Source organism: Mastigoproctus giganteus, chromosome 10, assembly GCF_048544385.1.
Source record: "Mastigoproctus giganteus isolate SK-2022 chromosome 10, ASM4854438v1, whole genome shotgun sequence".
Classification (NCBI taxonomy): Eukaryota; Metazoa; Arthropoda; class Arachnida; order Uropygi; family Thelyphonidae; genus Mastigoproctus; species Mastigoproctus giganteus.
Window position 1 is genome coordinate 16,346,806 of NC_143584.1, and position 17,949 is coordinate 16,364,754.

At 37.4% G+C, this 17,949-nt stretch overlaps 1 protein-coding gene across 1 annotated transcript in view; it reads left to right on the forward strand.

Annotated features, from left to right (window-relative positions):
- The window catches only part of LOC150078802 (guanine nucleotide-binding protein G(s) subunit alpha), a 244,592-nt gene that overhangs the window by 178,945 nt on the left and 47,698 nt on the right, over positions 1-17,949 (forward strand). The window contains exon 7 of the mRNA XM_090384099.1: positions 8,071-8,144. Within this exon, the coding sequence (XP_090240225.1) occupies positions 8,071-8,144 (74 nt within the window). The remainder of the gene's footprint in view (positions 1-8,070; positions 8,145-17,949) is intronic.

Consider the following 17,949-nt stretch of genomic DNA (forward strand, 5'->3'; position numbering starts at 1 on the left):
AGGCCATGGGGTCTTGTCAGTGATATACAGGAATTTTGCAAGCAGGGATAAGGAGGTGATTATCCCCTTATATAAAGCAATGGTCAGGCTACACCTTGAGCACTGCTTACAGGTGTGGAAGCCTCATTTTAGGAAGGATGTATAGTTGCTAGAATGAGTACAGAGAAGTGCAACAAAGAGATGCTCTTACGAAAAAACGCTTAATTTTCTGCAGATTGTAGCTTCTGAACACTAGGCACCTGTGAGGCAAACTGATTGAGGTGTATAAGGCCTTGAATGGATTGAGCAGGCTAAATGCTGGTGGGATTGTTCCTCTTGCTCAGATTACAAACCTGAGGGGGGGGGGGGCATAAACTCAAATTGAGGAAAGACAGTTGTAAAAAAATGTGCAGAAATTTGCCTTTAGCCAGCAGGTAGTTGATTGCTGGAACAAACTTCCATCTGTTGTTGTTGTGGAAGTTGACAACTTAAATAAATTCAAGGCAGAACTAGACAAACATTTGGAGGAATGGATCAGAGTAAATGGGAAGGGGGTCTTTTTTTTTTTTTTTTGGGCCGATGCTGTATAAGCTTGCTTTCTTGCATCAAATGCCTCTACTAATGCTAATGCTAAGTTATAAATTTGCTAAAAAATTTCCATTATAATTCTGACCAGGGTTCGTTTGTGTCTGGATACTATGTAGCTCTTCCTGTTTTTCAATTGCTGTTGCTCACAGTAATGCTGATAATAGCCCGGAATATGGCATGTTGCAATTGAAAATATAAGTGTTTTTAATTAACTTTATTATCCAATGCCCCCTCTTGCCACCTTCTTCAAAATTACTAGGTGTATGCCATCAACTTTAAGAGCCTTATTCACCTGAAGGCTGAAAAGGTTTTCTAATAAATAATCTGGAATTTCAGTGATACTAATTTCATGCTTCCCAGCTTCATTAGCACTATGACAGGGCCTTTCTCTTGTAAATATTGATGCAAAGTACCTGTTCCCTTCATCTGCAACACGAGCCTGATTATCAAAGATTTTCCCACACCCATCACACAAAGATCTTATTTGATTCATTCTTCTCTTCTTTGTATTCACATATGTGAAAAACTCCATATCCCCATTCTTTGTTGTCTTAGCCATTGATTTCTCATAAACTTTTTTTGCTAAACTAACCCTTTCTGTGGTACTCTTACAGATCAACTTGTAGCCTATAGGCTTTGATACTTTTTGTTGCTCTATAACATTCATACCACCTTTTTTTTTGTTCTGTTAAACTGCCCAGCTCACTGTTCATCCATCTTCGCCTGCTCCCTTGTGTTACATTTTATTAATGGTATATAAGCTTTCAAGGCTTTTCTGATTTCTCTTATAGCTTTAAAGGTATACCATAATTCTAATGTATTCACGCTCTTTATGCCATTTCCCCAGTTGATAGAAGCCACGCAGCACTTTAAGCAGTAATAATCTCCTTTTCTAAAATTAAAACCCATTCCTTTGCTTTAACAATTTGCTGCCTCTCTCCTCATCATCCAACTTAAAACTGCATGAACACTCCTTACTAATGGTTCCTGTACTGTCAGCCTCCTCATAATGCCATCTGGTTCATGGGTGATGATCAGGTCTAGAATATTCTTGTTCCTGGTACTTTCCCTAACACGCTGATACAAATAATAAACAGCCAGTTAATTTAAAAATTTTATTCACCTTGGTGAGTTTTCCTACCATTTGTTCAGTCAATCAGGCTTAAATTGAAATCATGCATAACAAGACATTCATGCTTGCTTGTGCATTCCATTTTCATGTGGAGGCTCTCATCATAATCTTCAGTCTTCTGGTCCATAGATTGTTCCCACTTTCATTATACCTTTGCTTCCAACTCACACCACACCATAACTTCTGAACCTGCAAAAGCACATACTGTGCTCGGGCTGCTTTTGATAAGAAGCACGAACTCACCATTCCTTCTATTTTTCCTATCGTTTCTAAATACACTGTACAGCAGGCCCTCATTATAATGCGGTTCACTTTATGCTGATTCGCTATAACGCTGTTCTTATATTATAAATCAGTATCTGACTATAACGCTATTTTACCAGCGTACAGATTGCATTTTTGGCTTATTTAACGAAAATGTTTCATCTGATGGATTCAATAACTTGAAAATGAATAGCAAAACAGCATTAAAATGTTTCCCACGCCGACTTGGGAAATTTTCCCACACTCAGTTAAATTTTCTCACATGCTAATTTAATTGCAGTACAGTGACTTATTACGTAGTTCCGAGATCAACATTTTAAAAAATGATAAGTATATTGCTTGTAATATTTACGTTATATGCATTTATTCAAAGTCTAGTCATCACTCAGTACAGTATTAGACATCATGTGTAATGGACAGTTTACTCGAACATTGTATCATAATTAATGCAACCAGCGCAGTTACGTTTTCGAAGAGTTAATAATGGCAGATAAGAATGAAAAAGCAACGTCTGGACGCAGTATGAAGACCACAAATGTAAGAAAAAGACTGAATTTGAATTCAATTAGACTTTTTGAAGCAAATTGATTCCGGTCAATGACAAGCGATTGTGTGCCATAATTTAGGAATGGCAGATGTAACTGGTAAGAACAATTATAAAAATAAAGAATTAATTTTATCAGTGGGAAAGACAGTTGTTCCACTGCAAGCAACTAGGGCTAGGCCAACTATTAGGATTGAAATGGAGAGACCTTAATTAATTTTATTGACGATAATATCCAACGCAGAATTCAGTTAAGTTAAATATTATAAAAAAAAAGAGAGAGATTAGCCTATATGATGATCTGAAGAACGCTCACCTAAAAAAAAAAAAATTGTGGAACCATTTAAAACTAGTAAGGGCTGGTTGAATAGATTTAAAATCCAGGGAGAAGCCACGAGTGCAGATCAAAGAGCCAAAATTTTCAAAAAAGAACTTGTTTTTATCTCAACAAGTTTTTAACATAGATGAAGCAGGACTTTTTGGAAATGAATGCCTAAAAGAAGTTTCATATTGAAATAAGAAAAAACATGCCAGGTTTCAAAGTGGCAAAGGATCAGTTGACTTTATTGTTGGGTGGTAATGCTGCATGGGATTTTAAATTAAAGTTTAAAATCCCCTTTTAGTTTACCAGGAAGAGGGCCAAACTACAACTCAAAATCGACACATTTTTCATGATTAAATTCATCAATTAAATTAAATCAATTAAAATCAATTTAGATCAATTAAATTCATGATTTTAATTGGGATTTTAAGTTTAATTTTGGTACGTAAGTAGTTACCACATAATTATATGCGTATGTAATGCAGAATATTTTATATGTACAAATATTTGAATATTAAATATTTTGACCGACATTTATGCATCTTTTCACTGCCATTTATTATTGATTAGGAAATATCCTATGGCACCTACCACAACTCACAAATACATATGTTGCCTTATGGGAATGTGGCACTCGCTTATCGCGGATTCACTTAATGCTCTGTTTTTCCAGAATGAATTATCAGCATTAAGCAGGGGTCGCTTGTATATTAGCATTAGCATTAAGCAAAGGCACATGATGCAAGAAAGCAAGCTTATATAGCATCAGCCAAAAAAAAAAACCACTCTTATTTCACCCATCCACTCGCTCCAAATGTTTGTCAAGTTCTGCCTTGAATCTATTTAAGCTATCAACTTCTACAACGACAGATGGAAGTTTGTTCCAGCAATCAACCACCCGCTGGCTAAAGGCAAACTTCCGCACACCTATCCTACAATCGTCTTTCCTTAATTTGAATTTATGCCCTCTCAGGTGATTAATCTGATCAAGAGGAAGAATCCCGTCAGCATTGAGCATGCTCAAACCATTCAAGGCTTTATACACCTCAATCAGATCACCTCACAGATGCCTAGTCTCCAGACACTGTAATTTGCAAAACTTAAGCCTTTCTTTGTAAGAGCAACCCTTTGTTCCATGCACTAATCTTGTTGCCCTTCTCTGTACTCCTTCCAGCAGCTCTACGTCCTTTAAGAAGGACGTAGAGCTGCTGCTTCACACCTGAGCTACTCTTGCAGACCATCTGCACTGCTCAGAAAACTTCATATCTGCCTGCACAATTACCTCCAGGTCCTTTAATTCTCTACCACTGTCAGTGTGGTACCACAGAGTTGATACATTACTCTGGGATTACTGCTTCCCATACGTAGTATTTTACATTTGTCAATGTTAAACTTAATTTGCCACCTCTCAGCCCATCTGCTCAACTTTTCTAGATCCTGTTGCAGCAGCGTAAAATAAATAAATTTTCTGTTTATACTCCGGCACGACAACCAAGTCAGTAGAGTTTACAATAAATCATCAATACAAATATTTATCGTATTTAGTAGTCATGGGCTTGAACCCCAGTCCACTCAAGGAACGCGTGCTATGCACTCTCGCTCTGACCACTGGGCTACGTCAGGCCTGCTGTTGTTAGTGTCATTAACAACCCTGCCAACCTTCGTATCGTCTGCAAACTTGGACATTAAGCCTGATATACCATCATCAATATCATTTATAAATACAGAAAACAACAATGGACCCAACACTGAACCCTGAGTGACTCCACTAATAACAATCGTCCACCAAGAGCAGTGTCCATTGATTACCACTCTGTCTTCTCCAACTCAACCATCCCTTTATCCCTAGCAGCAATTTGCCTCCAATGCACACTGCTCTAATTTGTGCAGCAGTCTTCCATGTGGAAAAGTATCAAAGACTTTTCTAAAATCCAAATATATGATATCAAGTTATTCTTTGCATCCAGTTCCTTTGTGACTACATCATAGTATGCAATCAAATTAGTCAGACAAGACTTCCCCTTAACAAACCCATGCTGTGTCCGAGCTATAACTGAAGTCTTCTCTAGTTGATCCTGCAGTGCTTCTTTAACCAGTGCCTCCATTAATTTCCCTGGAACAGAAGTTAAACTAACAGGTCTGTAATTACCTGTGTCTCCCTTTGATCCTCCTTTGTGGATTGGGATCACATTTGCACATCTCCAGTCCATGGGTACCTCCCCTGGGTACAGGGAAGCTCTTATAATTATGGCGAAGGGTTTGCTTACTTCCTTTGCCGCCTCCTTTAATATAACTGGATAGATTCCATCCACCCCAGGTGCCTTGTGTTTATCTTCAACAATTTCTCCTCCACTTTACTCTCAGTTATTACAAGATTATCTAGCTTACTGCCAGAGTTGAATACACCTCTGGCATTCCCCTCCCCGAATAACTACTCACGTGTGAATGTAGATGCAAAATATTCATTCAGTTTGTTAGCTAACTGAGCAGGATCATCAACAGTCGAACCATCGATATCAAGTGGACCAATCTGATTCATCCCCTACCTTCTAGAGTTTACATAAGTAAAGAACTCTTTGCTGTTTTTCTTTGCATCTTTTGCAAAGATTTCTCGTAATCTGCCTTTGCCTGCCTAACCTCCTTTGTAACTTGGTTACAGACTAGCTTATATCTATCATAGGCTTCTGTGTCACATGTTAATTTATATGTATCCCATGCATTTTTTTTCTCTGTCACATGTCTAATTCGTTCATCTGACATCCATTTAGGCCTAAATCTTGAACAATATTTCTTTGTTGGTATGAAAAGCTTAGTGGTTTCCAAGATTAATTCTTTGAATGCTTCCCATTTTGAATTTGCTGTTGGTAACATCATCAGTTGGTTCCACCATATAGAATTTAAATACTGTCTCAGACCACCATAGTCACCTTTACGAAAGCAAAAACCCTTCTCTTTACCCTTGATGGTAGTTACCTCTTTGAGTAAATCTCACTTCAGCACACTGTGATCACTGCCACCTAGTGGTTCCTTTATCTGCAGATTCTTGATGCATGAAGAATAACTACTGATAATCAGATCGAGAGAATTACTCCCTCTAGTTGCCTCCAGAACATGCTGCTGTAGAAAACAGTCATCCAATAAATCCACAAAAGCCTTGCTAATGTGTGAGTGACCAACCCACAAATTCAAGTCAATATCCGGGAAATTAAAATCCCCCATTATAAGACACTAATTTATTGGCCCACTCTATTTCTCTGCACAATTGCTCATTATACTGATCAGATTCATTACGCCTAAAACACACACCTACTCTCATTTTTTCCTTTCCCAGTGCTTATGTCACACCAGACTCAACATTGCATTGTCCACCAACATCAATTGGATGCACCTCCTTAGATTTTGTGTTTCTTAACTAACAGCATAACCCCTCCTCCCCTCCTGTCCTGTCTATCCTTTCTGTACACATTGTACTCCCCAAATTCCAGTTCTGCACTTCTTATGTTATCTCTAATGTTGGGATATGTATCACATTATCTCTGATATCCCAACAATATCTGCCTTTGATGTCTTGACTAGCACTTCAAGCTCATCGAATTTATTAACTATACCCCTAGCATTGGTGCATGCAAGTATACATGCACCTGTTTCTACTCTTAGTTACCCTAACACAGCCCATGTATTCACTTGTTCCACTATGACTCCCAGCAGTCCTGGAAATTCCCATTGCCTTGCTTTCCAGGCTGCTGCCCAATTGCATTTCAATAGAAGTAGTGCAAGAATCACTTTTACCTCTGCCAGCGGCTAGTGTTATATATACCAAAATGAAACTGACCATCCCCTATTTCAGAGTGCACCACATTTTCATTTTCTTTAGCCTGGTTATATCAGCTGTCCTAACCAGGAGTTTGAATTTGTCCCATTTTATTGACTAGACTCCTGCTGCTAGTATAAACACAGGTAAGACTAAGTGTTCTTGTATAGATAACTACCCTAACACAATCCTTATAAAGTTAAGGTTTTTTCCCTAGAATAAACTTCCTACTGATGTGAAATGTCACTACCCTTGCAACACCATCGTGCCAATATTGGCTGTTGCAGCAACAAACAAGAAGCACTATTGAGATGAGTAACAAGATGAATGAATCATAAATGAATAAGATGATTTATAAAATAAATATACAGAAAAGTATACACCAAAAATTTTGGCTCACTTAAAGACTTCATATGTATTATCAGATGTCTCCACGAGGGCTTGATCAAGGTATTTAAAGCTTTGAAAGGTTCGAGAAAATTAATAGAAATATCTTTTTTTTTTGTCCCCTCTGAAAATTTCATCTTTATAATTTCAAATATTTCTGCAGGTGGCACGCACACACCAAAGAAAATGCACCTGAATTTAAGAAGGTAGTTTTAGACTGGATATAAGGAAATTTTCTTTTAGCCAAATTATTTTGGGTTATTAATTCTTGGAACAAATTATCACATTATCTTCTAGAACTGGAGGGATTCTGTAAATTTAAGGAATTAAATAGATAAATAAAAAATAAATGGTGACTTTTTAAAATTTTTATGAAGACTGCTACCAAATAAGCCTTTCTTGCATCAATTTACCTTTATTAATACTAATACTATGTGAACAATAATATTACACTGAGTGGACAGAAATCATGGGATACCTATCTAGTAATGGGTGGACCCACCTTTTGCTCAGATAAGGGCAGTCACGTGGCAAGGCATTGCGTCCACTAGTTCAAGAAAGCATTGCAGAAAGCATCCCATCAATTCTGTCGTTTCAGTGTAGTATTAATACTGTTCATGTACAAAATGAGACTAACATTAAATGTTGATAAAAAAATAACGTATTCGAGGGCTATAAAAAACAACTGTGTTCTCAATCAGAATAATAATAAAAAACAAATTTCTGATATAAAATTAAAAACAGTTCGTAAATGTTATGAACAGTTAGTGTTCTGTGGTTAAAAGAATTTATTCATTGCCCTTGAATATTATTCTAAATCAGTTTTCTCAGCACTTGATCAAACCTTTGTGTGTGTGTGTGTGTGTGTGCGTGTGCGCGCGCGCACGCATACATGCATGCTATCTCTGATAATAATAGTATTAGTGAACTGGGATGCTTTGTTTGTTTGTTTGTTGAATCTGGCAGATATAATTTAATGTATAGTAGTCTTTTCATGTGTCTTATTATATGATTGTTGAATTTGAATTAAAATTATTCTTTAGGATATTCTACGCTGTCGAGTCTTAACCTCAGGAATTTTTGAAACTAGGTTTCAGGTTGACAAAGTGAATTTCCAGTAAGTAAACAGCATTTTAGCTATAAAATTTCTTACATGTGTTTATTAAAAAATGTAATATTTGTATATTATTATCTGTGAATGTGCTGGCCTTTGAATTTCCCCATACTCTCAGTCTTAACTACCCATGGAGATAAATAACTTATTTCAAAAATTAACAACTCACTGGCTAAAATAAAAATTTCCAGCAGACCAGTCTCTTCCCCCATAATTGTCTCTTTGTTTAAATATAATTTATAACTGTGAAAATTCACCTTCATTAATTTTAATATTATCTGTCAGAGTCTAGGTACTTGGGTATCCCAAGGTACTGGTTTCCAAGCTCTGTAGTCCACATTAACTTGCTATACCCAGGCCTGAGGGTGCATAAGTACATGTGCCTAGAATCACCATGGTTCAATCCTGCATGACTTGGTGCTGTTTCTTGTATTCTCTGTCTCTCATTTTTGTGAATTACTCAGACTGTGTGGTCGTCCCAGAGTATAAACCAAAAAATTTATATTTAAAGTCTTTTCTGATACGAGTGCCCTTTGCCAATCTTTGGACCTTTTCAAGAAGCCCGATGCCTTTTAGGTGTGGTCTCTGCAATCGGACACAGTATTTCAAAAGCAATCTCATCTTTGATTAAGCTTATGGCCTCTCTATATATCTACAATGATATATTTAATAAATCATCAATCGGACACCATGGGTCTTCCCCTTGCTTGTCTGTGCTGCATGGAGAGCTCCATGTCCGCCTGGTGTAACACCTTATTTATTTCTTAAGAGCTTCGTGTCTGCCTGGTGTAACACCTTATTTATTTCTCAAGTGTAAACCTTTGGGAAATAAATACCTTTTCCTTGGATGATGTAAATCCTTTATCACTTGAGAAATCACTCAAAAATATTATTTAAGAAAATCAGAAACAACAGTAGCTCTACCACTAATCCCTAACATTAGTCCAATCTAAAGAGTAACTGTTAATCACAACCTTCTGCCTCTTGCACTTTAGTCATCCTGAAATCCCTCTAAGGATATATTGGCGCCTCCGTAGCCAGTTGGGCAGGAGCAGCAGTGCGTAGCACACACTTCTCAATCAGACCGGGATTCGAGCCAGTGACCACCAAATACGGAGGATGCGGATAGGTCAGTGAATAACCACCGCATATCCCCGGAGCAATATGGCCTTAGTTGCTAATGCTCCTAAAAACCAAATAACAAACAAACATCTAAGGATATTACCCATTATATCAAAATGTTCCATTCCAAGGTATACCTCTCATGCAGAATAAAGTCAGGTGTTTTGATAAAGTGTAGATGAAAAATATCAAAATTATTTTCTGCATCCAACTCACAAGTGACTCTTTCAAAATAGCTAACTATATTAGTTACGCATGATTTTCTTATTACAAATCTGCTGTATTTTCTTTCGTTACCACTTCGGTCTAGATCAGGCCTGGGCAAACTTTTTGGCTGAAGGGCCACATTAGGAATTCAAAAAGAAGGCGGGCCGCACATAAAATACTATTTTTATATATATATAGAAGTTATAGAATTCTTATAATACCGTGATAATAGACTAAGTATTAAATAGCAAGTGCTTAATGTACAGTTCTCACCTTGAATATAATCTGCAATAGTTTTATGAAGAGACTGATGGCTAAATCTAAGGTGGAATAATTAAATTAATGAATTAAGGTGGGATAAAAAATAAGTTAATTTAACGGAATTTAAGATAAGCGCAAGGAAGCAGAAATGCACCACTCCGTCCCTGGTTGTCATAAGGTAGAAAATTGATAATGCCAATAGTCATAACGACGGACTTTCGTTAAGTTATAATGTCTTCAGTTGGTGAAGTTAAGTGGGGAGTAGACGCGTGCTGTATTTAAAGAATTATCTAGACTCTCGTGATGCTCTTTGGAACACGTGGGAATCTCAAATGTGAGAGATTCCAAGCCGGGGAAAGATTAAAGGGGAGTTTCGCATTTATAATATTGAGATTAGAATGGTGTCGGAACCATTCAATAATGAGAGCTTCATATTGAAGAATTTTATGGCTGGTTTTAAGTTTAATAATGGTGATAGCGGAATCGATTAGGAGAGTGTGATTGTGGGTATGGGCATGTATTTTAAGTTCCATGCTAGATTGTCCAGTTCTAAAACTATTATAGTGGTAGTATGCGCGAGTATTAGAGGTTTTGGTAGAACCAAACTTTGTTGTAGTACTACCAGTATAACAGGCATCACAATTTGGTTGACATTTGATCAGATAAATTATATTGTTCAAATTGCTAGTCGGGTACTTATGTGTGTCTTTGTAAGTATTAAATAAGGATCTGAGTTTATTCATTTTTTCAACTTATAATAAACTCGGATAAGACAAAACCCCACAAGTAACTTTATTTCATTACAAGTTATTTGTTCCTTCTAAAAATGAGCAAATACTTCTTTCCATCTGTCTGCAGTCTTACAATTAGTATTATTCCATTAAGTCATTTCATTCTCCATCGAATACAATTTGACATTACTGTAGTCATCAAAGAGACTTTTTTCATTTATACTGAGGTTAGGTAAGATAATCTTTATTTCGTTGGCACATTCTGTGAAATTTTCCCAACAAAAGGATATCCTCAGTGAAATCCATTCCATTCTTGTAATTACACTAAATGAATGAACAGTCCATTCTTGAATGCACTGAAGTGTAGTATTATAAAAATTTGCAGCAATCTTTTGAATTTTCAGTCATCACACCTTCTTTATAAAGACTTTTAAGTTCAGTTTTCACCTCACTGTGTAAGAACATTTCATTTGGTCACATTATAAGCCTTGCAATGAGGAAATCTATTTCTTTCTTAGCATCAAAATCTGTCACCTGTTCACATTCATTTTGCTGAATAGCATCAGAAAATATCTTTATTTGACTTCTCAGAAATAGAAGAAATACAAAAGATTACTTTATCTCACTCAAGAAATAACTCTAGTCCATCGTAAAGTTCAATAAAACGATTCAGAGCTCGTTCCAGTGACAACCATCTTGTTTTGCTATGCCCTAGAACACTTTTATACTTGATTTTCACAAAATCACAAAAAAAAAGATTTCAAAATTTTTACACTGACTGTGAAATGGTGAAAATACTGGAAAACTTTCCAAAGAAACACTAGAACGTCTATAGGTAATACATCATCGGCAATTTGTACACTATTATGAATAATGTGTGTTGCACAGCCTACATCTATTATTTTTCTGTTTAACTTTCTTGAATTTTTGTAAAAAAAATTGTTTCTGCCTTTCCTTTTTAATCGACTAAAGTTTTTATTGGTATTATATGCTTTTGTATTGGTATTATTTTATCAATAGTGTCATGTTTATTAGCATCGTTTAAAATGTAGTCAACAATAAGATCGGCAGTTTCTCTGGGAGACTGCAAATTTCTAATAATTCTGTAGCAATGCCTTTATCCGTAATAAAATACCTCACTATAATCGGTACAAACTTTAGATTGCTGTGGTTAGAAGCATCTACAGCTAAGCAGCAATACTTTGTATTCTTTAGGTCTTCCAGTATTTCATTTCTTGCATGTGTTGATAATACATTCACAGCAATATTTTGCTGTGAATTTTGCATCTACATTGATACATGAGGAGTTATTAAGGGAGGAAAATGCCAGAAGTTTATCAAACTGTAACAGAGTGCTTAATGATTTTGTAATAACTGAGAGCAAAGTGGAGGTGAAATTGTTGAAGTTAAAAATAAGAAAGGCACCTGGGATCTATCCAGTTATATTAAAGGAGGTGGCAAAAGAAGTAAGCAAACCCTTGGCCATAATTATGAGAGTATACTTGGGCTCAGGGAAAGTCCCCACGGACTGGAGATGTGCAAATGTAGTACACAAGTAATTACAGACCAGTTAGTTTAACATCTGTTCCAGTGGAAAATAATGGAGTCACTGGTTAAAGATGCATTGCGGGATCATCTAGACAAGACTGCAGTAATAATTCAGACACAGCATGCATTTGTTAAGGGAAAGTCTTGTCTGGCAAATTTGATTGGATACTATGATGTGGTTACAAAGGAACTGGATGCAAAAAATAATTCTGATATCATATACTTGGATTTCAGGAAAGCTTTTGACACTGTTGTGAATTGAAGGCTACTGTACAAATTGGAGCAATATGGTGTTAAGGGTAAGTTGCTACAATGGATAAAAGGGTGGTCGAGTCAGAGAACACACAGAGTGGTAATCAATGGATGCTGCTCTTCATGGATTAATGTTATTAGTGGAGTTCCCCAAGGTTCAGTGTTGGGCCCACTGTTGTTTTTGTATATTTATCAATGATATTGATGAAGGTATATCAGGCTTAATGTCAAAGTTTGCAGATGATACAAAGGTTGGCAGGGTTGTTAATGACAGTAATGGCAGTGTGCTACTGCAACAGGATCTAGAAAATTTGGGCAGATGGGCTGAGAAATGGCAACCGAAGTTTAACATTGACAAGTGCAAAGTACTGTATATGGGTAGAAGTAATTCCAGAGAAATGTACCAGTTGTGCAGTACTTCATTTAGGGTGGTAGAAAATGAAAAAGATCTGGGAGTAATTGTGCAGTCAGATATGAAGTTTTTTGAGCACTGCAGACAGGCTGCCAGAGCAGGTCATGGGATATTGTCAATGATATACAGAAATTTTGCTGGTAGGAAAAAGGAGGTGTTATCCCTTTGTAAGGCAATGATCAGGCCACGCAGGTCTAGAGGCCTCATTTTAGGAAGGATGTTGAGTTGCTTGAGCATGTACAGAGAAGGACAAGATTGGTGAGGGGAACGAAAGGGTCCTCTTACTAAGAAAGGCTTAAGTTCTGCAAATTGCAGTGGCTGGAGACTATGCATCTGCGAGGTGATCTGATTGAGGTGTATAAGGCCTCGAATGGGTGGTGCATGCTGAATTCTGATGGGATTCTTCCGCTTGCTCAGATTACGAACCTGGGGCGGCATAAATTCAAATTAGCATTCGCATTAGTAGAGGCATATGATGCAAGAAAGCAAGCTTATGCAGCATCAGCCAAAAAAAAAAAACCACTTCCACTTCACCCCTTCGTTCGTTCGAAATACTTGTCCAGCTGAGCCTTAAATTTATTTAGGCTATCAACTTCCACGACAAGGGATGGAAGTCTGTTCCACCAACCAGCTACCTGCTGGCTAAAGGCAAATTTACGCACGTCTATCCTACATCTGTCTTTCCTCAATTTGAATTTATGCCCTCTCAGGTGATTATTCTGAGCAAGAGGAAGAATCCCATCAACATTGAACATGCTCAAACCATTCAAGGCTTTATACGCCTCTATCAGATCACCTCGCTGGTGCCTAAATGGAGGAAAGACAATTGTAGAATAGATGTGAAAATTTGCCTTTACCCAGTGAGTGCTTAATTTCTGGAACAAACTTCCATCTGTCATTGTGGAAGTTGATAGCTTAAATAAATTCAAGAGGGAACTGGACAAACTTTTAGGAGTGGTTGTGTGAAATTATTATTATTTTATTTTATTTTATTTTTTTTTGGCTGATGCTACATAAGCTCATACCCTTGCTTTCTTGCATCACATGCCTCCATTACTACTACTACTACTAATAGCCCTACATTTTGTTTGAGCACAGGTAAATTTTTTGTTTAGAAATGTTTTTAAAAGAGCAGAAGTACAGTCCATTGACTGTAAACTATGATTGTGTTTGATAGTATGATAAACAAACATAGTCTCTTTTGCAGCTAGATCTCTTTCTTCGTCATGCAGTTTTTGTCCCTAAAAATGACGTCAATGATTGACTGGAGAATTTTGTAACCACAGCAGCCTTGTGTGTTTTTGTGCTGGATGTGATCAAATATATCTGCCTTTCCTCCATGACCAACACTAAACACAGCATTTCACAAGGAACACTCCACTTTTGAGGAATCGCCACTAATACTACTTTCTTTTATAAATGTGAATTGCTCCTTTAAACTGATAATAAACATGCTTTTATCTTCGGCATTTTAAAGAAGGATTATTTTTATATTCAAAATATAAAATTATTTATATATTCCAAATATACAAAGGGTACTAGGAAAGTTTTGCAATACAGCTTTGTTTATTTAATTTTTTCAAAGTAATTTCCTCTACATTCAATACACCTCTCCATCCTCCGAAACCAATCTTTAAACCAGTTCTGCCAAGTTTCACTAGGGAGTAAAGCACACTCGTTGTCCCAAGCCCGTAGAAGGTCCTCATCACTGGAAAACCGCCTCCCTTTTAGCTTCATTTTCACATGCGGGAACAGTGCAAAGTCGCAGAGAGCAAGGTCTGGACTGTAGGGAGGGTGCTCGAGAAGTTTCAGTCCTGTCGTGGTCAAATATTCGGTGCAGGCTTTGACGCGGTGAGCTGGAGCATTTTCGTGATGGAGGTACCAGGTGTCCATTCTTGACTTTAGCCGCAGGTTCTTCATAGATCCAATGACTTTAGGCAGGCATTGTTCAGTATACCACTTAGCTGTGACTGTTTTCTGTGTGTCCAAAACGACACGTTCCACAATTCCACTCGATTTGAAAAATACAGCTATCATTTTCTTCTTTACAGATCGGGATTTTCTGATAATTACGGGTGTGTTATCATCATCAAAGACCCAAACTTTGTTTTGAGCCTTGGTCGGCAGATCGTAATAGTACAGCCAAGTCTCATCACCTGTCACGATGTTGTTCACATACTGAGATTGTCCCTTATCAAACTTTTTTAACATCTCCCGGCACCAAGTCACACATCGTGTCATCTGCTCTTCAGTCAGTTGATGCGGCACCCAGAGAGAGCAAAGTTTCTTCACGTGCAAATGATCTTGCAGAATCGAACTAAATGCACCAGCAATTCGTTCGATTCTGCAAGATCATTTGCAGAATCGAACGAATTGCTGGTGCATTTAGGCCCAAAGTATCCTCTATCTGTTGGTAGGTCACTCGCCTGTTTTCGTCAAGCATTTTCCTCACAGCAGTAACGTTTTCCTCCGTAACTGACGTTCGTGGCCTTCCCGGCCTCTCAGAATCCTCCAGAGTGAAATTTCCCCTTTGGAATTCTCTATACCACCTGAATATCGTTGTACGATGTGGACAATTATCATCTAGTGCAAGAGTCATTTCTTCTAAGCACTGGTCTATGGTTAAACCACGCACGAAATTATACCGCAAAACTGTCCTTATCTCATTTCGTGACCACGATGGGGTCGCAAGCACTTTACACTCTCACTACTAATGAATAACTGAGCCCATCGACTTGGCGCAGCAGCTACTATGCACGTATGAACATGTCTCAACATGCAGCAACAAGCAGCTTCCTGTGATTCATTGTTGCGTCATATTGCAAAACTTTCCTAGTACCCTTTGTAAAAATAATGAAACATTAAAAGTAGAACACTGAGAAATCAACATGAACACTGCAGTGCAAACAATGCAAACCGAGACAGTGATTAACTGTAACTCAAATCATTAAAGGTATTTTGCAACAAAGTAGCACAATGATGATATATGTCTTGGTACTGGTCATTCCATGTCACCACTATAAGGTTAACTGCGGGCATGGGCTACTTTGTTTTGAGATACTTGTATAGTAGAGCTAGACTCCATATTGCTTGGTGTCAAGTGAAAATGATGTCGTTTTGAGGGGGGGGGAAAGGGACATTTGACGTCCTGTGTGTCGACTCTGTCTGGACACCGGGACGGAGATCCGTAAAATCCATAAATCCGAGACTGTCCCAGGAAAAACGGGACATATGGGATCCCTAACTTCATGAGCCTTGCACAGTCTCTCCATGGCCGAAATGATTGACAAGGCTTTCATCATGTACTCCCTTCTATCATGTCTGGGCAGAATTGCAGACACTTTCAAATTTAATCTTAACTCATGACTTTTTTTCAACATTGCTATGTACTTGTTAAGTAACTACTCAGATCTTGCACTTTTAATGTCATTATTGCCAATGTGTACAGCAATGTCACCTTTTGTGCCCTTAAAAGATGATATTTGTGCTCTACAGTGTCATCAACTTTTGCCACTGGCAGACATAGTCTGGTCCCCACCTATCCTTTTTGCACAATATACATCACTCCCTGGTTATAACGCCGCCGTTCATACTGTGGATTCGAATATACCCTGGTTCTTTCTACCTCACCTTGGCATTAAAAGAAATTCTGAGAAAATATTAATATTGCTTCTGATAACCTTACACTGCAGGAGGCAACCCTTCCCTCCACTCAAATGACCTAGTCTTTGCAAGGGAGGGAAAGCTGCGTTTCTCAGAAATCCTTGGACACAGTCTCCCCACCATTGTGATCTACAGGCAGTTAGAGATGTCCTTGAGGAGCAGGCACTCACAGGGAACATGATCATTCATTGGGTTGATATTGACAAAGAAGAATTAGTGCATCACTTATTGACAGATGAAAGCATTGTTGAAAGCATTGCCAACAAAAAAATGATAGAGGGAAGTGATATGAAAACACAAGAACCAGGGGAGTATGTCAACTTTTCTACAGATCAGGAAGCACTACAAGGCTTAGACTGATTGGATGGTTAGAGGAACAGCAGGAAGTTCAGCAAGTAAAGATTTTGCAATTAGTGTCATTAAAATATATATGATCTTTCAAAAAACATTCTCCTGTAAAAAAAAAAAAATAATAAATAAAAAAAAATTGCAGACTTTTTAAAGACATGAAATAAACTGCTTGAATTTTTTCATGTTTAGTTATGTTTTTTGTGAAAATAAAGAATTTTTGAAAAGTTTGTTTATTCATATGTAAGTATTAAACACTAATTGTTTTATCAGTCACCTTTCCCAGTAACCTGTGTGATTCGTAGTTGTGCATGACATAAATACAGTGCTGTATATGCCATAAATAACAAATTCATGTCATGCAAGGCTACTTTGCTGTTCTCTTCATTTCACCTGGCTTTATTTTTTAGTTGTTAAAAAATACTGAATGCAAAGCTACGTTTATCATGCTCAATAATGTAACATTAAAAATATTCTTAGACTTTTAGAGAATCAATGAATTAAAGAAAAATTGTAGACATTGGTTAAAGTGCAGTTGTCTTATAATGCGGATCACAGCCTCTCCCTTGAAACCCCACGGTATAACCAGGAAGTAGTGTATTTCCTGTTTGGGTGAAAATAGAGTCACTGGCAATAGCTAGTTGTGGGAGACCAGTGCATTCTCTCTAGGGGGTTGCCACTGTGTTTCCTGATGCGTAAGTGCAAGCTCTGGCATTGAGGTGGGCAGCTGAGAGCATGATAGGCCCAACTTAATTCCTTCAAGGGCATCCACCCTGTTCTTCAAGCTCTCATAAATGCCCATCAGAATGCTGAGTTGATGCCTTATATCCTCAAAAATTTTCTACATCGAACACTCACAAAGACATCCCTCTTGGCTGTATCATGTCCTATTCCAGAATCAAATCTAATTTTAATTTTTGGTGCAACATACTGCTATGGATTGCTGTACTCAACAGCAAAACTCATAAAATTCAAACACCATGCACAGCTAACAGACCAACATCTGGGAATGCTAATTTTTAGTGCATTCACAAACTAGCAACAAGATTTCAAAAACCTCATGACCAAGATCTTTGAAGATAAGATTAATACATGAATGTATAAATAATATGTAAAATTTGTACAAAATTATCCATAAAAATATATTTTGAAATTAATTGTGACTCTCAAACCTTTGAGGGTTATGATATGCAGCTTCTATTATAAAGTTTGGCCACCCCTGTTATAATGCTCCTATGAAATTTGTTTAAATTTTAGAAATTCT